At 45.7% G+C, this 22,592-nt stretch overlaps 1 protein-coding gene across 1 annotated transcript in view; it reads left to right on the top strand.

Annotated features, from left to right (window-relative positions):
• Positions 1 to 22,441, top strand: part of LOC311116043 (activating signal cointegrator 1 complex subunit 3-like) — a gene marked incomplete at its 3' end in the record, with an annotated part of 112,076 nt that extends 89,635 nt beyond the window's left edge. The window contains exons 13-22 of the mRNA XM_084191177.1: positions 522 to 698; positions 1,096 to 1,167; positions 4,060 to 4,194; positions 15,472 to 15,663; positions 16,163 to 16,387; positions 18,243 to 18,362; positions 18,479 to 18,643; positions 19,401 to 19,487; positions 19,790 to 19,966; positions 22,216 to 22,441. Coding sequence (XP_084047303.1) covers positions 522 to 698; positions 1,096 to 1,167; positions 4,060 to 4,194; positions 15,472 to 15,663; positions 16,163 to 16,387; positions 18,243 to 18,362; positions 18,479 to 18,643; positions 19,401 to 19,487; positions 19,790 to 19,966; positions 22,216 to 22,441 — 1,576 coding nt within the window. The remainder of the gene's footprint in view (positions 1 to 521; positions 699 to 1,095; positions 1,168 to 4,059; positions 4,195 to 15,471; positions 15,664 to 16,162; positions 16,388 to 18,242; positions 18,363 to 18,478; positions 18,644 to 19,400; positions 19,488 to 19,789; positions 19,967 to 22,215) is intronic.
• Between the last annotated feature and the right edge of the window lie 151 nt (positions 22,442 to 22,592).

Here is a 22,592-nt window from a genome sequence, read left to right as displayed (position 1 = left end):
GGGCTTTCACACATGCACTCACTCTCTCTCCTTCGCTGCTCTCTGTCTGCATCTATCTGTTCTCTCTCCCTCACTCTCGCTTTCTTTCTCTCTCACACACAGACACACCTACACTGTCTTTTTCTCTCCAAAGTGTATGCACATAGTACACATCTCATGTATACAACATTTTACATTTTAGTCATTTAGCAGAGCAACTTACAGTTAGTGAGTGCATACATTTTTCATACTGGCCCCCCCTTGGGAAACGAACCCACAACCCTGGCGTTGCAAGCGCCATGCTCTACCAACTGAGCTACAGGAGGGCGCAAGACAGCACTTTTCTATCACTTCTTCCTTGTCTAAGAGACTGGTGTAGGGAAGCATCCAGGTTTGACCAAATCACCTACTGAAATCACTTTGTGTCATGACTAGTGAAGTCCAATCGGCTTGTGATGTCATTGTGGGACGTTGCGGTAAGATGTCCATTCAGAGTATGTCATCATGGTGTGACCTTTGACCTTGGTGTGTGTTTATTCCAGGTGGAGTCGAGCCAGAGTATGATCCGTATCCTGGGTCTGTCGGCCACGCTGCCCAACTACCTGGACGTGGCCTCCTTCCTCCACGTCAACCCCTATATCGGACTCTTCTACTTCGACAGCCGCTTCAGACCCGTGCCCCTCGGACAGAGCTTCGTCGGCATCAAGACCACCAACAAGGTGATCACACACACGCACACTGCTAACACACATCAAGCTGACCATACTGCCAAACTCATGTGTCTTTAGCAGGGCCAGGAGTTTTTCTGAATAATTTGACCTGGTCAAACGTATGGGAAGGGGGATACGTAGTCAGTTGCACAACTGAATGCATTCAACTGAAATGTGTCTTCTGCATTTAACCCAACCCCTCTGAATCAGAGAGGTGCGGGGGCCTGCCTTAATCGATGTCCATGTCATCGGTGCCCGGATAGCAGTTGTTGTTGGGAGTTAACTGCCTTGCTCAAGGGCAGAACGGCAGATTTCTTCACCATCAGGGATTCAAACCAGCGACCTTTCATTTACTGGCCCAATGCTCTTAAAAAGTTCTAACACAGCTAATATGTGTTTCTCTCAGATTCAGCAGCTTCATGACATGGAGGAGGTTTGCTATGACAAGGTTCTGGAGCAGATCAGAAATGGACATCAGGTAAGGCTCCATGTACTGTACTGTACTGTACTGTGTGTGTGTGTGTGTGTGTGTGTGTGTGTGTGTGTGTGTTAGTCCGTCTCCCTTCCCAGATTCACTCCCCCAGCTTCCAGAGTTGTGGATTCATCCGTTTCCACTCAGCCCCATCTGCACTGTGTGTTGCGTTCCCAGTCCAGCCTGCTGGTTCTGTCTGCATCTCCTTAACAGACACCCACACACCTATATGCACAACACGTACACACACTTAGGCACACACACACACACACACACACACACATTGACTCACTCAAACACACACAGTGCACAAGTAAATGTATCTACACAGAGTTTGCCTGCAGTCAATACATGTTTTTAAAAGGATCTGAAATACTGTACCATGTTCTGGTATCAGAATTGGAAAATGTGGTTTGTGCATAATGTATTATGTGTTGTTTGTGTTTTCAGTCCCACAGTAGGTGAGTCTAGATGTGATGTCACAGCCCTGGAGCCAGAACTCTCCAATAGGGAGCATATGTCTAGGCTCCATATTAAATTGTCAGTGACATATATTAATTTCATCTGGGAGGGTGATAGATGGAATTGTCTGTATGAAGCCCCCTGGCCCTCCTGTGCTGGGGTTTCAGGCCGGCAGACGGAACTTTAATAAGCGCTCAAACCAGCGGTTACCGTGGATGCTTCCCTCCTCACAGCTCCGCACTGATAAAACAGCTTCAATAAATAACAGTTTGCTGCAGTGGTCTCTATGGGCCCACAGTGTAGGGAGGAAGAGACGCCAGGCTAGACTTTGCTGCTCAATCTGCGTGAGCTCCTGCTTAGTATAGGTAACCCTGCAGAAAAAGAGGTTTCACTTTAGGCTAATTCATAGAATAGACTGTTTAGTGATAACACATAGACATTTTGTTGACTGTCTGTTGTGTGTGTGTGTGTGTGTGTGTGTGTGTGTGTGTAATGTACAGCATCACATTAAGGGAATGTTTCACTTCATCTGGCGTTGCTGCCGCAGGTCATTTCCAAACCCCTGACAGTCTCTCATTTCTTAAGTCACTGTGCTGAGGAGATGAAACTATCCAGCTAGACCCTGCTGCTGCTGACTTCAACATGGCTGAAGGATGACACATTAGACTTGAAGAGAAATAAGAAAAGTTGCAAGCTGACATTTCAAAATGTTTTGAGCTTGTAATGTATCATAATGCATCATTGAAAATTTGCTACAACAAATACAGCACCGCTTTTGTGTCTCTCCTGTCTCAAAAACAAATGGTTTTGACTGCTGCTATTGGGTAAACTTACTTGAAAATAAAGTTGAATCCCCCTGCCGAAAATGAATGTAATAAGATGATTATGACGTTTATTACTTTTAGTTCACGGTTATTGTCCAAAATTGTTGATTACACGATTATGACAATTCTTATTTTTAGTTCACTGTTATTGGCTATAATTCTCAATTATGTGATTGTCATCTCAGCCCTACACCACTGCACCAATGGGTTGACATTGATCCTATGCATGAAATGTGAAATTAGACAGAGGGAGGAAAATCTATTTATCTCTGTGTGTGTGTGTGTCCAGTGCATATCCGTGAATGTGTGGTAGTGACGTAGTGGTAAAAATCATTGGTGGGTAAGCTGATCGCTGGTTGCAGTGACATTTTCTGAGAAACATTATGATACATTACATGTGCGAAACATTTTTCAACAAAAATGACAATGTGACCATTTGCATGGCAATTAATTGTTACCCAAAATTCCATAATAGGCACAGCCCTGTGTGTGTGTGTAGTGTGTGGCATGTGCGTAGTAGGGGTGTAACTGTGCCAGCCCAGCAGTGGGGGGTTAGACAGAGAACAGTGCCAGAGGAGGGGATGACACTTCTGAGCTCTGCAGCAGAACAGGAATCAATGGTGGCACATTATCTGTTCTGCTGCTCCCTCTGTGACTGGAACAAAGACAGAGGAAACACCCTTCAGGCCTGTACTCACACACGTACACATAGACAAACACACACACTCACACATGGATATTAACATCTCTCCCTTTCATATCTCCCCTCCCCTCCCCTCCCCTCCCCTCCTCTCTCTCTCTCTCTCTCTCTCTCTCTCTCTCTCTCTCTCTCTCTCTCTCTCTCTCTCTCTCTCTCTCTCTCTCTCTCTCTCTCTCTCTCTCTCTCTCTCTCTCTCTCTCTCTCTCTCTCTCTCTCTCTCTCTCTCTCTCTCTCTCTCTCTCTCTCTCTCTCTCTCCCCCCCTCCCTTTATAGTGTCCTTAAAAGACGAGGAGGGAGGGGGGAGGGAGAGGGCGAAGGGGGGGGGGAGCGAGCGGGCGATGGGAGGGAGGTGATTGGGCAAGGGGAGGGAGCGGGCGAGGGAGATGGGAGGGAGCGGGAGATGGGAGGGAGCGGGCGAGGGGAGGGAGGGAGGGCGAGAGGAGAGAGCGAGAGAGGTCCTTCTCATAACTGTCTTGTATTTCTGTTATTGATTGTTTTGTCTGGGGTATTGACTGTTTTACAAGGGCAGGCTGAGTGTAATGGGAAAATTACAGCCCTTCTCTGTCCTTTAACAAAGATTAAAATGGCACCATGACCTTCTACTGTTCTCATACAGTACAGCAGGAGAGGAGAAGTATCTGCAGTCACAATGAAGCTTTAGTGTGGCAAGGAACAGCACTGTGCTATTAGATGAAAGAGGAATGTTGTAGCGAACTGTATGGGCTGACCTCTACCTCTCTCTGTGTTTTGACCTCTGACCTATGACCCCAGACTGACCTGTGTCTGTGTTCTCTGCGTCTCCATTCCAGGTGATAGTGTTTGTCCATGCTTAAGACTGACCTCTCTCCATCCTCTCTGTGTTTTGCCCTTTGACCCAGACTGACCCGTGTCTCTTTTCTCTGTGTGACCCAGGTGATGGTGTTTGTCCATGCTCGTAACGCCACGGTGAGGACAGCCATGGGGCTGATCGAGATGGCCAAGAACCGTGGAGAGTCTTCCTTCTTCCAGCCAGACCATGGACCTGACTACGGCCAGTGTGAGAAATCGGTAAGGAACATACATTGGTTTATTTCTGTTTCAGGTGAGGAGCACACCTGTGTTAGGAGTAACTACTGGTTAGGAGTAGACCAGAGCTATTGTTGGATACAGGGACTGTCAGGACCATCTGAGTCTTTACATGGAGTACAGGTACAGAGTGTGCCAGGGTTAAGAAGCTTACATGAGTTCACGTCAGATAAAGGTGAATCTACGTTACTATACCTGGATACACACAAAACAGTATTATTCTACAGACAGTGTTGACTCAATTCAGTGCACCAATACAGTAGCTAAGCTGGAGACTATTACTTCTACCCCTATCTATCATGATACAGTGTTTGAGTGGACTAAAGTTACTGTAACTGTAGACTCCAGTCTACTGGAGTGTGTACTAAAGTTTCTGTGTGTACTGTAAAGTGGTCGTGCGCTCCTGGGCTGGCTCTCCTCTGGCTCTGGCTACAGACAAACACTGTTATTTATGAGCATTTATTCATGAGATTTAAAGGAGAGGAAAGTGAGAGAAATTGAGGTCAGGCACCTCTTTAGAGGGGGTTCCTCGGGGGGAGCTGTAAACAAAGAGGAAGGATGTTTGTGAGAGTCAGAGAAGGCCCGCTCTGCCCCCGTAGAAACATGAACAAACTTTCCAGCACTCCGATACAGGCCAATTAACAGGCCAGGGAACAGAGTGAAGTGGAGCTCAGGCACTCTGTCACACGGCGTGTGGTATCTAAGTGTTTTATTTTTTTTACATTTTAGTCATTTAGCAGACGTTCTTATCCAGAGCGACTTACAGTTAGTGTTTGACTGCCTTCTACGTATACTATGAATGAGAACAGCGTAGGTGTTGTATGTGCTTGAGGAGGACAGTACTGATATTTAAGCTCCATGGAGTAGAGTTGTGGTTGAAGATGAAGACAGACCGGCAGGCAGACAGACCTACACACATATAGATGTAGACAGACAGACAGTCAGTGGTGTGTGTAGCCATATAATTAGGAATTAGCATGCTATAGTGATTTAATAGGATCTCTATGTGTGTAGTTTGGCCCATGCTCTAGTCCAGTTGGACCCAACCAGACTCATTATTTAGTGTCCATGCAGCAGAGGAGTAGAGGAGCGTCTGATCAGAACCTGCTGGTCATGATTGATTCTATTCATCCTGAGCCCATGGCTACAGTCAATCAAGAGGACAGGGATCAATAGACAGCCACGTGCGTGCACACACACACACACACACACACACACACACAGAACAGTGTCAGTGTTGGCCTGCTGCTCCCTCAGTGATTTATGGAAGCCACTCTGCTCCTCTCTACCTCACACAGCTACTGGACCACTGAGGCTACGGCATGGACTACATTCTCACCTGTGTGTGTCTTTGTGTGTGTGTGCCGTGCGTGCATGTGTTGTCCGCACACACACTCTTAGTTAATGGTGTGTGTGCACGGAGAGTACACAGCGGTGTATCTGCAGCAGTCCTCAGAGGACGACGGTTAGTCAGACTGTATGTCTCTCCATATTTAAATCTCTCCCAGCAGAGAGAGCGGAGCAGTAGAGCAACATGAGGCAGAGTGATAAATGTACTAACCTTTCCTTTATTCCTTGGGGCCTGCCCAAGATTGATGTGCCTCTAATCTTCCCTCCTATTTATATGGGGAAATGTATAAATCAACAAATCATATCACTTTTCACGCTTTGGAAATCCGCAAATACAGACGAGAGATTATGTCGTGGGCTGAAAATGGTGCCTCGTGGCCTGGTTAGACTGGGTGAATTAGTTCAAGATAAAGTGTGTATGCCTGTGAATATACATATTTTAATTGTGTGTAGTACAATAATACACATCATTCTGTGTTTATAATACATGTAAGGAGACTAAAGCTAATCAACTTTAAAGAGGACTGTGTGCTCCTTTTGAGGTGTGAATTGGACCCTGAGTACAGATGGAACAGTAACACTTTAGAAAGTGATACAGTAAACTAGAACTATTGTTACATTCTTTAGATTTCTGATGTTAACCATTAAATGGAGTAAACCCATGTTTAAAGCTTGTTGTTCGATGGTTTATATATGATTAAAACGATGCATAATAAATGGATGGCATATAGATGTGCTAATGCTATGTGAACAAGCGCTATAGTCTACTAATTGTTAGTAAAGTAGATGCTAATAAGCATAGCATCAAATAAAGTGTTGGAGAAGGACCTCCAGAGTAGGAGTGCTGGTTGATCTCTCTCCTCCATTGTCCAGTTAGTCCTGCTGTCTGTCCTTATGTCGGTCTCTCCGTCCGTCCGTCAGTCTGTCTTGTATTAGCGGGGGAGGGAGGAGGCACGGGCTGATCCCACTCTAAGCCCACACAGAGATAATGCATGACTTATTTGTGCTGGGAAATTGGCCCACATTAATATTTATAGGTGTTTTTAATCTCCCCTATGCGTATGTATAGAATATACAGCACCTCTAAGGTCAGTGATATCATTTGGCATTATTTATCCCACCTTTAAAAGGCTAAAGGGATTCCACTATATTTTCTCTCTCATAATGTTCATTAATTGACTCGGGGGTTGAAGAGGCTGTCAATCTAGCTTAGATATCTTAATGCACCCACTTGAATAAAGAGTGCTGCTGGAATAATGGTTAGTTATTGAGCTAGCTCATCATGTCTATGCAAATCATGTCTATCAGAGTGAAAGAGTAAAAGTTTCTTATTAAGTGGAATATTTGAACGGTCAGACCATGTGTAGGCCTGTCCTAACTACTTTTGAAAAGGGTTGTCTCGCATGTGTGTGCCCTTAGCATGTATGTACTTGTAATCAAATCAAATCAAATCAAATTGTATTGGCCACATGCGCCGAATACAACAGGTGCAGACATTACAGTGAAATGCTTACTTACAGCCCTTAACCAACAGTGCATTTATTTTTAATAAAAAAGTAAAATAAAACAACAACAAAAAAGTGTTGAGAAAAAAAAGAGCAGAAGTAAAATAAAATAACAGTAGGGAGGCTATATATACAGGGGGGTACCAGTGCAGAGTCAATGTGCGGGGGCACCGGCTAGTTGAGGTAGTTGAAGTAATATGTACATGTGGGTAGAGTTAAAGTGACTATGCATAAATAATTAATGTGTGTGTGTGTGTGTGTATGGTGTCAGGGTACGAGTGCATGGTGAGTATGCCTGTGTGAGAACTCCACCCACACTGAGGAGCCCGCTAGCTTGTCCTCTCCAGTTTGATGGGTCCTCTCTGTGAGATGAAAGGTGCAGGCCTGTCTCAGCAACCCAGCACCAGAGAACAATACAGTGGCTCAGCTCAGCCGTGGAGGTGAAGAGCCACCTAGTGGCCATGTTAGGGTACAGCAGGACAGGACAACTCTCCTCCGCACCTCTTTTGGGCTGGCTGAGTCCCATCCTATTCCCTATATAGTGTATTACTTTTGAACCCAGGGAACTCAGATTGAGCCATTTTAGAGCCATGGACATGACCATCCTGGCTTTAGAGAGATCTGTTCTAGTCAGTGAAGTAGTGTCTGTGGCTTGTACAGCAGTATGTATGGTGTATGTCTAATGTATGGTGCTGAGAGCCAGTTTGAGTCAGTATAGATGTAGACTGGGTGGTTTATTGCTTGTTTTAGTTTGAGATGTTGACTTTTATTGAAGGCCAGTCTCATTTAGTGGAGAGGTACTGATGATCTAGTGTGGACTGCAGAGAGGAAAGAGGCCTTGCACTGGATGGATGCCCATTGATGTGGATAAAAGGATGACGACTGTCTCTCTCCTCTTCTCTCCCATCCACCCCTCTATCTTCCTCTCCCCCTCTCCCATCCATCTTGTTTTTTTATCTCTCACTCTCTCTCTCTGGACTCTAGGGGTGTGTGTGTGTGTGTAGTGGTGGTAGTGAAGTGTATCTTTCATCTCCTCTACTGTACAGTATTGTGTCTTTGATGGGGTTTCATGTCCTGTTGCGTTGACAGGCTGTCTGTCTGAGGGAAGCATTTTGCTCTGTAGGCGTTCAGACGCGGCGGAGACGTTAGGCCACCTGGGACTCCACGCCGCCCGCCTGCCGATACACAGGACCTCAACGTGCTCATTAATGTCTATATTTGCCTTCGTTTGGGGATATTTTTACACCACCGACGATCTTTTGAATGTGTCTGAGTTGCCGTGACGATCTGTCATTACTGTACGCCCAAGCTGATAGCGCAGACCAAAGAGTGATAAACTGCAATGAGACAGAAACACACTCCAACAGAGAACACACACACACACAGTCGGATACAGGTAACACACTGACTCAGACTAGATGTATAATACAGTGCTGTACATAAACAGACAGATGGGTGCAAGAAAAGTACTGCAAAGGAAAATACTAATTTTAGTGTAATAGCTAATTTGCAGTCTGGTAGCCTGAGGGACCGGTCTGACATGTAACCGTGGTCATGCATACCAACCCACTCTCTCATCTTCCTGTTTAATTGCTACATCATCAGGTTGTAAAAGGCTGAGTTGAGTGTGAGTGGTTCCGATGTGCCACCCACCATGTCCCTCTGAGAAAACAAAGAACTGCTATCACGGCTGCCATGCTTTCATCTCCTCACACACACACACACACACACACACACACACACACACACACACACACACACACACACACACACACACACACACACACACACACACACACACACACAAGGAAGCACACATTACACACACATGCATGGAAGCACATAACACACTGTACACACATGCCACGTGCACACACACACACACCCCTTCACCCCCATACATAGACCTACAGTGCATTCGGAAAGGATTCAGACCCCTTCCCGTTTCCACATTTTGTTACGTTACAGCCTTATTCTAAAATTGATTAAACAAATTTAAATTTAAACATAAATCTACACACAATACCCCATAATGACAAAGCGAAAACAGGTTTTTAGAAATTTGTGCAAATATTTTACAAATAAAAAAACAGGAAGCCCTTATTTACATAAGTATTCAGACCCTTTGCTATGAAACTCGAAATTGTGCTCAGGTGCATCCTGTTTCCATTGATCATCCTTGAGATGTTTATACAACTTGATTGGAGTCCACCTGTGGTCAATTCAATTGATTGGACATGATTTGGAAAGGCACACACCTGCCTATATTAGGTCCCACGGTTGACAGTGCATGTCAGAGCAAAAACCAAGCCATGAGGTCGAAGGAATTGTCCGTAGAGCTTCAAGACAGTATTGTGTCGAGGCACAGATCTGGGGCAGGGTACCAACATATTTCTGCAGCATTGAAGGTCCCCAAGACCACAGTGGCCTCCATCATTCTTAAAAGGCAGAAGTTTGGAACACCCAAGACTCTTCCTAGAGCTGGCCAAACTGAGCAATCGGGGGAGAAGAGCCTTGGTCAGGGAGGTGACCAAAAAACCAATGGTCACTCTGACAGATCTCCAGAGTTCCTCTGTGGAGATGGGAGAACCTTTCAGAAGGACAACCATCTCTGCTGCACTCCACCAATCAGGCCTTTATGGTAGGGTGCCCAGATGGAAGCCACTCTTCAGTAAAATGAACATGACAGCCCACTTGGAGTTTGCCAAAAGGCACCTAAAAGACTCTCAGACCATGATGGTCTGATGAAACCAAGATTGAACTCTTTGGCCTGAATGCCAAGCGTCACGTCTGGAGGGAACCTGGCACCATCCCTACGATGAAGGATGGTGATGGCAGCATCATGCTGTGGGGATGTTTTTCAGCGGCAGGGACTGGGAGACTAGTCAGGATCAAGGGAAAGATGAACGGAGCAAAGTACAGAGAGAGCCTTGATGAAAACCTGCTCCAGAGCGCTCAGGACCTCATACTGGGGCAAAGGTTCACCTTCCAACAGTACAACGACCCTAAGCACACAGCCAAGACAACGTAGGAGTGGCTTCGTAACAAGTCTCTGAATGTCCTTGAGTGGCCCAGCCAGAGCCCAGACTTGAACCCGATCGAACATCTCTGGAGAGACCTTAAAAAAGCAACGCTCCCATCCAACCTGATAGAGCTTGAGAGGATCTGCAGAGAAGAATGGGAGAAACTCCCTAAACACAGGTGTGCCAAGCTTGTAGCGTCATACCCAAGAAGACTCAAGGCTGTAATCGCTGCCAAAGGTGTTTCAACAAAGTACTGAGTAAAGGGTCTGAATACTTATGTAAATGTGATATATCAGGGTTTTTTTTTAATATACATTTGCAGAAATGTCTAAAAACCAGTTTTTGCTTTGTCATTATGGCGTATTGTATGTAGATTGATGATGGAAAAAAACAATTTAATAAATTTTAGAATAAGGCTGTAACGTAACAAAATGTGGAAAAAGTCAAGGGGTCTGAATACTTTCTGAATGTACTGTACATACTGTTTATACTGTACTGGATATACTGTACCCAGCAGAAATGTTTTGATCAGACACACAAAGGGAGAGATGGAGCAAGAGCGATAGGAAAAAAGAGGGAGAGGGGTAAAGTGAAGGAGAGTGTGAGTAAGTGGCAGCTCCTCTGCCCATTCTTTCAGCTCATCCACTTTTAAAAGCCTGTCGAAGTAAGGGGCCAAGCGATATGACTATCAAGGGCTGGCCAAATGAAATCAACAATTAACCATCCTGTCTGTTACAATCTAGCTAAGTAAATGAACACTTCATTGCGTGCTGTGCTCGTGGGTATCACTGTTGGCGGTGGTGGAGGGAGCTAGCTATGAAGCTCTGAATAACAGAAGAGATGGCAGTATTACAGAGAATGGAGCGATGGTAGTACTGCCTAGTGCCTACAGTGCATCAGTATAGAGTAGAGTCAGTGGTGAGATTCACAGGACAGTCAGTCAGGGCTATGTGCTGTATGTTTGTAGAGGGACATTGCATCCTAATTGTTGATGTTGCTTTTATATCACTTGCACAGGCAGTTGACTTTTAGCTACTTTTATTTTGTGTAGAGTTTGATGTCAGTTTTACCAAGCCCTAACATAATATACAACCGGTGTCATATTGCTCTGTGTCATATTGACACCGTCTGGTTCATTCACGTCAATGGTTGTGGTTAACGGTATGTGTCTAGTTGGAGCCTTGGTGGTGGAGTGTGTGTCGTATGTAGTGAAAGGGGGATACCTAGTCAGTTGTACAACTGAATGCATTCAACTGAAATGTGTCTTCCGCATTTATCCCAACCCCTCTGAGAGTTGCGGGGGGCTGCCTTAATCGACATCCACAGCGCCTGGGGAACAGTGGGTTAACTGCCTTGCTCAGGGGCAGAACGACAGATTAGATCCAGCAACCTTTCTTGGATTCAATCCAGCAGCCTTTCGGTTACTGGCCCAACGCTCCTACCCGCCAGGCTACCTGCCGGTGCTCTGACACCTCAGGTTTGGCCGCTCCTGGATGCTTAGTTCTGGAGCTCTCTCTCTTCTCTCTGTCTCTCTCTTTATCTCGCAAACTCACACACACATACACTTAGGTACACCCATCTAGGACCGGGTTGGGCCTGTTGCCTCCAGAACTGCCTGAATTCTTCGGGGCATGGAAATCTTGCCTAATTGGTATCAAGGGACCTAACTTGTGCCAGAAAAACATTCCCCACACCATTACACCACCGCCACCAGCATGTACCGTTGACACCAGGCAGGATGGGAACATGGACTCATGCTGCTTACACCAAATCCTGACGCTGCCATCAGCATGACGCAGCAGGAACTGGGATTTGTCGGACAAGGCAATGTTTTTCCACTCCTCAATTGTCTAGTGTTGGTGATCGCGTGTCCACTGGAACCGCTTCATCTTGTTTTTAGCTGATAGGAGTGGAACCCAGTGTTGTCGTCTGCTGCAATAGCCCATCCGTGACAAGGACCGACGAGTTGTGCGTTCCGAGATGCCGTTCTGCACACCACTGTTGTACTGCGCCATTATTTGCCAGTTTGTGGCCCGCCTGTTAACTTGCATGATTCGTGCCATCCTCCTTCGACCTCTCGTCAACTAGCTGTTTTCGCCCACAGGACTGCTGCTGACTGGATGTTTTTTGTTTGTCGCACCATTCTCGGTAAACCCTAGACACTGTCCTGCATGAAAAGCCCAAGAGGCCGGCTGTTTCAATCAAACTGTCCACTTAGGAAGCAACACTGATTGACAATAAATTTCACATTTGTGCTTACAGCCCAACACCGTGCAGGACGTTTGGCATTTGCCAGAGAACACCAAGATTGGCAAATTCGCCACTGGCGCCCTGTGCTCTTCACAGATGAAAGCAGGTTCACACTGAGCACATGTGACAGACGTGACAGAGTCTGGAGACGCCGTGGAGAACGTTCTGCTGCCTGCAACATCCTCCAGCATGACCAGTTTGGCGGTGGGTCAGTCATGGTGTGGGGTGGCATTTCTTTGGGGGGCCGCATAGCCCTCCATGTGCTCGCCAGAGGTAGCCTGACTGCCATTAGGTACCGAGATGAGATCCTCAGACCCCTTGTGAGACCATATGCTGGTGCGGTTGGCCCTGGGTTCCTCCTAATGCAAGACAATGCTAGACCTCATGTGGCTGGAGTGTGTCAGCAGTTCCTGCAAGAGGAAGGCATTGATGCTATGGACTGGCATCAGTTCCTTTTATTTTTTTGAGCAGTGTACATTAGCATACGTGATAATGTATATAGAAAGACATATTCTCCACAGGGATACTTTCTTAGACACATACCACTCTGTTGTGAGGGTATAGTAGGTAAGGTGGTTAAGGAGGAACATGAATGGAGAACTCATTCAGATAAAGCAGTGTATTCATCGTCTGTGAAGAATAGTTTGTGAAGAAAAGCCTTGTTTGTGAAGAGCCACTTGTTAAAGTTTTTGAACTTTTACTGTTGAAAAGCGTTATCCTAAGTGTAAATACAGTAAAGTACACACACTAAAGGGTAAAACATTTGTTTAACCAAATGTGTGTGTTTTAGACACAACTGCAAAGTCCAAGGAGTATGGCATTCAAAGAGTTGGTTTGAATCTGTGATGTCATCAGCCTCACCCTTTGATTGAGGAGCAATAGAGAAGCAATAGAGAACAAAAGAGGGAGTCCCCCCCCCCCCCCCACACACTTGTGCTATGTCATGACTTACACTACCAGTCAAAAGTTTGGATACACTTACTCATTCAAGGGTTTTTCTTTATTTTTACTATTTTGTTAGGTATACAGAAAATAGCCCTATTTGGTAAAAGACCAAGTCCATCTTATGGCAAGAACAGCTCAAATAAGCAAAGAGAAACTACAGTCCATCATTACTTTAAGACATGAAGGTCAGTCAATACGGAACATTTCAAGAACTTTGAAAGTTTCTTCAAGTGCAGTTGCAAAAACCATCAAGCGCTATGATGAAACTGGTTCTCATGAGGACAGCCACAGGAATGGAGGACCCAGAGTTACCTCTGCTGCAGAGGATAAGTTCATTAGAGTTACCAGCCTCAGAAATTGCAGCCCAAATAAATGCTTCACAGAGTTCAATCAGGCCTTCATGGTCGAATTGCTGCAAAAAAACACTACTAAAGGACACCAATAAGAAGAAGAGACCTGCTTGGGCCAAGAAACACGAGCAATGGACATTAGACCGGTGGAAATGTGTCCTTTGGTCTGGAGTCCAAATTGGAGATATTTGGTTCCAACCGCTGTGTCTTTGTGAGACGCGGTGTGGGTGAACGGATGATCTCCGCATGTGTAGTACCCACCGTAAAGCATGGAGGAGGACGTGTTATGGTGTGGGGGTGCTTTGCTGGTGACACTGTCTGTGATTTATTTAGAATTCAAGGCACACTTAACCAGCATGGCTACCACAGCATTGTGCAGCGATACGCCATCCCATCTGGTTTGGGCTTAGTGGGACTATCATTTGTTTTTCAACAGGACAATGACCCAACACACCTCCAGGCTGTGTAAGGGCTATTTGACCAAGAAGGAGAGTGATGGAGTGTTGCATCAGATAACCTGACCTCCACAATCCCCCGACCTCAACCCAATTGAGATGGTTTGGGATGAGTCGGACGGCAGAGTGAGGGAAAAGCAGCCAACAAGTGCTCAGCATATGTGGGAACTCCTTCAAGACTGTTGGGAAAGCATTCCAGGTGAAGCTGGTTGAGAGAATGCCAAGAGTGTGCAAAGCGGTCATCAAGGCAAAGGGTGCTATTTGAAGAATCTCAAATATAAAATATATTTTGATTTGTTTAACACTTTTTTGGTTACTACATGATTCCATATGTTTTATTCCATAGTTTTGATGTCTTCACTATTATTCTACAATGTAGAAAATAGTACAAATAAAGAAAAACCCTTGAATGAGTAGGTGTGTCCAAACTATTGACTGGTACTGTACCTGGACCTCCTATTGAGATGTGCCTTTTGTTAAGTAAATCAGGTGTTCAGGAAACACAATTGGTATTTAAAGGCTCAGAGTGTGAGCCAATGTGCAATTTGGCGCATGTACTGTACACACAGTGAAACACTTTCTCTCTCACACACACACGCTTACGCACAACACACACACACAAAAAGCACACGCAGGCAGACCGATGCTAGCTGTAATGGGCTTTTTCCTCTGTGCTCTCTCTCTGACCTCCATTTAGTCGTCCAGAGAGAGATAAAGCTGTCTGAGCAGGCCATTATTACTGCCTGGCCAGGTCACCACCTCACCTCACCTCTCTGCCTGTCAACACACACACACACACACACACCTCAATCAGCGCACGTGCCTTAGTATGTACGTGCTCCGTATGTGTGTACTTGAAACAAGGGGGGGGGGGGGAATGTAGTTACCTTCTGTTCAATTACTGGTCCTTAAACTAACAGAGAAGTGGCTATGAAAACGTAAATAAAACCTCAACTTAGAGTGTTGCAGTGTTTTATCAGCTACTAAAGGACACTGACTGATACTGGCCCAGCAGGATCAATACAGCAGCTGTTTTATAGATCTCAGTCTGAACTACACTACAGATGTGTGATAATAACTATTGGGTAACAGTCTGGACACCTTCATGGTGCCCCCTAGCAGCTGCAGTGGGGAGTTAGGTCTGTGTAAGGACACAGCCATAAAGCAGTTGGCATGTTGTGCCCACTGTGGCTGACTCAAAATGTATCTTTGACCTCTGATCCTTGGGGTAGTAAGAAATGCTTTATTGGCATGACAAAGTACTTATTAAAGCAATACTCTCTCCATCCTTCTCCCTCTCTTCCACATACCCAGGCTGTGCTGATTGGTTCTCGCTTTCCTTCTCTCCTGATTGTGTTCTCTCTCTCCTTCTCTCCCTCAGATCCAACGTTCCAGGAACAAGCAGATGAAGGAGATGTTCCCAGATGGTTTTGGGATCCACCACGCTGGGATGCTGCGTGCTGACCGTAGCCTGATGGAGAGCATGTTCTCCAGGGGTTACCTCAAGGTTCTGTGCTGTACCGCCACACTGGCCTGGGGAGTCAACCTGCCTGCACACGCTGTCATCATCAAGGTTGGTTTGTGCGCGCGTTTCAAGTTTTGTTAGTCGTACAGGATACACATGGTATACACTGTTCAACGAAATGCTTACTTGCATTGGGTGCGTGCGTGCGCTTGTGGTAGTTTGTGTGTGAGAGGGAGTTTTTCCGTCGGATTGAGGTATGAACTTGTAAGTCTGTATCATATGCCCTTCACTCTTAGAAGACTGTAAATCTGTGTAGGTGTCTGTATTAAAACATGCAGACATGGGCGGCAGGTAGCTTAGTGGTTAAGAGCGTAGTGCCAGTAACCGAAAGGTCGCTGGTTCTAATCCCCGAGCCGACTAGGTGAAAAATCTGTTGATGTGCCCTTGAGCAAGGCACTTAACCCTAATTGCTCCTGTAAGTCGCTCTGGATAAGAGCGTCTGCTAAATGACTAAAATGTAAATGTAAATGTTTGCCCATAGGGACTGTATTATCTCGCCAAAGCCACTGATATCCGGCCACTCTTGTTCCCGTGGTAACATCAACAGGGCACCCAAATCTACGATGCTAAGCGTGGTACCCTGGTGGACCTGGGCATCCTGGACGTGATGCAGATCTTCGGGCGTGCCGGGCGGCCCCAGTTCGACAAGTACGGCGAGGGCACCATCATCACGGCACATGACAAGCTGAGCCACTATCTCACCCTGCTCACCCAGCAGAACCCCATAGAGAGCCAGTTCCTAGAGACCATGGCTGACAACCTCAACGCTGAGGTAGGGACACACGCCACTGTCAATAATATAGCTGGTAAAGGTCTTATCCACCAGTCACACATCTTCAAGACCTCTCCTTTAACAATCATACCAGTGTTTCCACTTCAGTCATTTAGCTGTGGCGCTGTACCACGGCAAAATCATTGCCGCTACACAAAGAAAAAAGAAACATCAACAAATATTTCTGCCGAGGTGCACTTTGAAGATGCTAGAAAAGTCCAAATGTACTTTTCCACTGCAAACAAAGCGAGTAATGAATTTGAAAAAAAACAGACAAACTCATAGTGAAATAGTTTGTCTATTTACCTGGTCGCCTTGTTGTTGTGTGTTCTATACAAGGTAAATATTCCTCTCAAGGCACATTCCAGCTGCGAGTGCCATAGGGAGGGAAACATGCATTCTGACAAGCAGTCAATGCACAACAATACTTAATACAATCGCGGGAAAAACAGCAGTTGTAATGGCCTTTGTTAAAAATAGGCGGATCCCAGCTTTCCATTCCTACTTTATTTCTCAACTCCTAAATATGCGCAAACTGCACCATTTTAAACCCAGAGTTTTTTAACATTGGCGTGGTTAAGCTCAGCAGTAATTATACTGTGAGTGCATAGGGGAGGGTGGGCTAAATGTAACACAGGGCAATTATAGGGTAACTTGGGGTAAAACGCCACCCTTCCTCAAAATCATTTTTTTGTTGTTGTGATTTTTAAAATGGTCATGAGACAGATGGGACTTTTAGTTGAGCAAGAGTAGTGTCAACCAGGGAAAGGGGTTTCTGTGAGAAGTACAGGCAGGGGTGTGTTACCACGATTGGTGTTTTACCCCAAGTTACCCTAACAGGTAGGCCTACATTATATTCACTGTGTTTATGCAATTTTCTGTGGACATAAAATTAATCATTATAAATGATCAGCCCAATGCAGATAGGCATTTACCCTATTTATTTATAGCCACTATGCTGCATCAGTTGGGCTACAGGTTATAATGCTTATTGCTAATAGCATACCTGATAATATGGACCATGCATAGGCTATATGCATGGTCCAATATGTAAAAAATAATTTTAAGGGTGTTACACATTATCTGCCGCTAATAGTGGAATGATTGTGTCTCACAGTATTACTTACCTGCCAGTGTTGTGATTGGCTGTGATATTCGCCTATTGATTTCTCCTGCCAAAGCGACATCTGTTGTCAAAATGAGGAAGCTGTTCTGACTTTGTGGATGTTTTATCTAGTGGAGATCACTCTGTCATTTCCTGGTTGCTAAAATTCTACACTGTTCGATCAATTTCAGTGTATGTGAGAAAACAAGCACTGAGTAGTGTAGGGAATCATTGTACCATCTAAATCACTGTGACATTTCTATTCAATAACATTTGTTTTTGTTTTTATAGCTGTTTGAAGCTGGTGGACCAAAACAAATGTTTTATTGAAAATATATTTCACAGCGATCTAGATGGTACAATGATTCCCTACACTACTCAGTGCTTGTTTTCTCACATAAACTGAAATTGAGCAAACATTGTAGAATTTTAGCAACTAGGAAATGACAGAGCGATCTCCACTAGATAACACAGCCACAAAGTCAGAACAGCGTTCCCAGTTTGACATCAGATGCCAGTCTGGTCCCCTTCAATCACGTTCTTTTCTCATCTCCAACCATATACCATTTTCACTAAATAAACACAGTACAGTAAGTCACCACTAGATGGAACCCACAATAATTCAATGAGGACTCATTGAGAAGGAATCAATGCTGAGTATGGAATCTCCACCAGGTGCTGCTAGGGGGCTGAAATGACTGAAGGTGAATGTGATGTTATTGATCTCTCTCTTTCTCCCTCTCTCTGCAGGTGTCACTAGGGACTGTGACTAACGTGGAGGAGGCGGTGAGGTGGCTGAGTTACACCTACCTGTACATCCGCATGAGAGCCAACCCGCTGGCCTACGGGATCAACCACAAGGCCTACCAGGTACACACGCATGCACGCACACACACACACACACACGTGTACGCACACGCATACACACACACGTGTACATACTCTACTGTACACTCTCTCCTCTTACTGTTCTGTCTCTGTGTTAGATGGACCCAGGTCTGGAGCTGTACCGTAAGGAGCTGGTGGTGATGGCAGCCAGGAAGCTGGACAAGGCCAGGATGATCCGCTTTGAGGAGAGGACAGGATACTTCGCCTCCACTGACCTGGGCAGAACCGCCAGTCACTTCTACATCAAATACAACACCATGGAGGTACACCAGAGTTCCATAACATGATATTATATGTACTATGTTGTATTGTACACTGAGTATACAAAACATTAAGAACACCTGCTCTTTCCATGATATAGACTGACCAGGTGAATCCAGGTGAAAGTTATGATCCCTTATTGATGTCACTTGTTAAATCCACTTCAATCAGTGTAGATGAAGGTTAGGAGACAGGTTAAAGAAGGATTTTTAAGCCTTGAGACAATTGAGACATGGATTGTGTATGTGTGCCATTCAGAGGGAGAATGGGCAAGAAAAAATATTGAAGTGCCTTTGAACGGAGTATGGTAGTAGATGCCAGGCGTACCGGTTTGTGTCAAGAACTGCAACGCTGCTGGGTTTTTCCACGCTCAACAGTTTCCCGTGTGTATCAAGAATGGTCCACCACCCAAAGGACATCCAGCCAACTTGACACAACTGTGGGAAGCATTGTAGTCAACATGGGCCAGCATCCCTGTGGAACGCTTTTCATGAGTCCATGCCCCAACGAATTGAGGCTGTTCTGAAGGAAAAAGGGGGTGCAACTCAATATTAGGAAGGTGTTTCTAATGTTTGGTGTACTCCAATGTAGTATTATATTATTGTAACCGGGTATAAATACCCTTCTGTGTAGGTGCAATATGGCATGGTATTATTAAAAAAAAACGAATGGTGGTACAGTAACATGCAATATACAACTAGATAACAGCTGTTCCTTATGTCAATTTGATGTTTGTGTTTGTCCACCTCCTCCATGCAGACGTTCAACGAGCTGTTCAACTCCCAGAAGACAGAGGCTGACATCCTCAGCATCGTCTCCAAGGCTGAGGAGTTTGAACAGGTCAAGGTGAGAGGTCACAGGTCACGCTGAGAGGTCACTCATCACACATTATAAACTGGGTGGTATCGCAAATATACCACGGCTAAGGGCTGTATCCAGGCACTCCGCGTTGCGTCTTGCATAAGAACAGCCCTTAGCCGTGGTATATTGGCCATATACCACACCTCCTCGTGCCTTATTGCTTAATTATAGAATGATGCAGGACACCTGCTCAACAGTATAGCTAGGTCTTGATATAGTTTGAGTACCCATGTGGAAAGACTCCTGTCTGTGTGTGTGTGTGTGTGTGTCCGTGTGTGTGTTTCCAGGTGCGTGATGAGGAGATGGAGGAGCTAGAGCAGATGCTGTGTAACTACTGTGAGCTGCCTGCTGCAGGCGGAGTGGAGAACGGATACGGCAAGATCAACATCCTACTGCAGACCTACATCGGACGGGGAGAGGTGGACAGCTTCTCCCTCATCTCAGACCTGTCCTACGTAGCACAGGTAGGTTACAGGCACAGCACAACACACACACATTACACACACACACACATTACACACACGCACTCTCTCCATCTGTTTCTCACATACACACACACTTATACAAACTGAACCATACCTGAAGAAACCTCAACATGTGTACATACTCTGCTTCACCCCCAAACTGAACTGAGATAGCCTAGCCCCTCTGAGGGGTTCAGCTGTACCCCTGTGTCCCCTGCTAGGGGGTGCCACTGCCAAGACTTCCCCTTCCCTAAGCCAGCAGCACATGCGCTCCGCGTCCTAGAGCAGAATGTTTCAATCATACTGGTGTACTGATAGGGGTTTATAAATGGTGTCTTAACTAATCATATCATACACATCAATAAACGTGTTTCCTGTTTGTACCAGCATCTCCATTGTTTTAGAGGGATCAAGAGGCTTTTATGAACTGTCACAGTTAATCTGCCATGCCGGCATCTCGGCATTATGCTCTTTATGAAAATCAAATGGTTTGATATATCTGATGGAAAGTAATATGACTGGTGCATATTTCACAGTGACTGATAGCCTGGAATCTTTTTGGCATTTTTAGTTTTTTCTCTCCCCGCAGTCCCATCCCCTCTTCCCATCCCCTCTTCCCATCCTCTGCTGAACCCATCTATCCATGGTTTCTCGTGGTAACTGATTCCATGTGGCTGAATATTTGGAATAGTTCACAGCAAATTCCCTCTTTGCTCCTATTTCGCCCGATTTCAGATGTGCAGCCGGTTTGGATGGCTGTGTCCAAGAGGCAGGCGGTCATAGTGGAATAGAGGGGATCTGATGATTAATCCAGACTGAGGACTGATAGGTCCTGTTGCCGTATGATACTCCCACTGCCACCACACACCAACAGAGACTCTCACACATACACATAAGCACAGAGATAAAGTTGCATACATATATGTGCACACACTCACAAACACTGGCAGACTCACTATCTCTCGCTCTCCCTCTCTCTCACACACACACACACACACTGGCAGAGGCTAACTCCCTGTCTCTCATGCATACACACACACTCCTCAATGGCTTTAGCAACTGGATGATAGATAGAGCAGTTCTGCAGCCCGGTGTACTTGACCGCAGGACACCAGGAGTTCTCCTGAGAGAGTAGGTTATTGTACGTGAGCGCGGAGAGACCCTGAAACCACAGTTCACCTGTGTTTACCGCATCAATGCTCTTAAAGACACATGGACACAGAATAACTGGAGAAGCAAGACAGCTAAAACATCAATCTCAATAATCTCCCTGGTTGGAACTATGTTGGTGCCGTGACTCGGACTGTGAGGACTGATGTGTTTTGGCTGTTGGTTGTTATTTGGAGTATGAGTGTAGGCTTAGTAAGGGTGTTAGTGTAGGGTTTTCTATCCAAAGAGTTTGATGTAGGAGCTCGGTGGCCCTAGTGGCCTTTTAACCAGCAGCAGACCAACATCTGGCCTTTCTGTGTCTCTGCCTGTCTATATGCCTGTCTGTCTCTATGTCTGCCTGCCTGCCTGTCTCTGTCCATCCTCCCACTGAACCACATGTCACGGACACAGGCAGACCTGGCCAATCTAACACAGATAGCAGCCTCGCCTCGACTTATCCATCAAAACAGAACCAGACCCCAACCCAATCAATCACAGCACGGCCAGACTCTACCAATCCATCAGATGTCATTAACACCTGCCCAAATCAATCAGAGCCCAGCCAGGTCAGATCTGACCAGTTTATCAGCAAGCAGCACCAACCACCTGACGCATCCATCAGGACAGACATGAGCAATCCATCAGTGCACCAGCCAGGCCTGACCCATGTTTCAGAACAGAGCCTGATCATACCAGTCCCTTGACTCGATCAGACATTATTAATCGTCCTACATCTTGATGTATTATTTCAGTCTCTGCATGACTCTCTCTGTCCTGCTGTACCCATTGTAGAACACTGCTCCAAGTCTGGCTGTAGCCTATGTCTGTCTTTTTATAATAATAATAATAATATGCCATTTAGCAGACGCTTTTATCCAAAGCGACTTACAGTCATGCGTGCATACATTTTTGTGTATGGGTGGTCCTGGGATCGAACCTACTACCTTGGCGTTACAAGTGCCGTGCTCTACCAGCTGAGCTACAGAGGAACACCTGCTGTAATACACTATTCCAATTGTGACTATCTGTCTGGCCTTATTTTTCTACTATAGAATGCCACTCAAATTGTAACTGTGTGTCTGTCTATTCGTCCTGTGTAGAACGCAGCTCGTATCGTCAGGGCTCTGTTTGAGATTGCTCTGAGGAAGCGCTGGCCTGCCATGACCTACCGGCTGCTCAACCTGTGTAAAGTGATAGACAAGCGTCTGTGGGGCTTCGCTCACCCCCTGAGACAGTTCTCCATCCTGCCTCACAACGTGCTGGCTCGTCTGGAGGAGAAGAAACTCACTGTGGACAAACTGAAAGACATGCAGAAGGACGAGATAGGTGAGACAATACTGGGCCAGATGTAGTGTACTACCAAATTAGACAGGAATTCTGTTGTGTTCTGTAGAGCTGTGTGTGTGTGTGCGCACACGCTCGTTCAGTCGTGCTGTTAGTAACACCACTCCCCTCTCTCTTTGTGTCCCAGGTCACA

Source organism: Coregonus lavaretus, assembly GCF_964263955.1.
Source record: "Coregonus lavaretus genome assembly, contig: HAP1_SCAFFOLD_989, whole genome shotgun sequence".
Classification (NCBI taxonomy): domain Eukaryota; kingdom Metazoa; phylum Chordata; class Actinopteri; order Salmoniformes; family Salmonidae; genus Coregonus; species Coregonus lavaretus.
The sequence above is the reverse complement of the archived record's forward strand: the minus strand, read 5'-3'. Positions and strand labels throughout refer to the sequence as shown.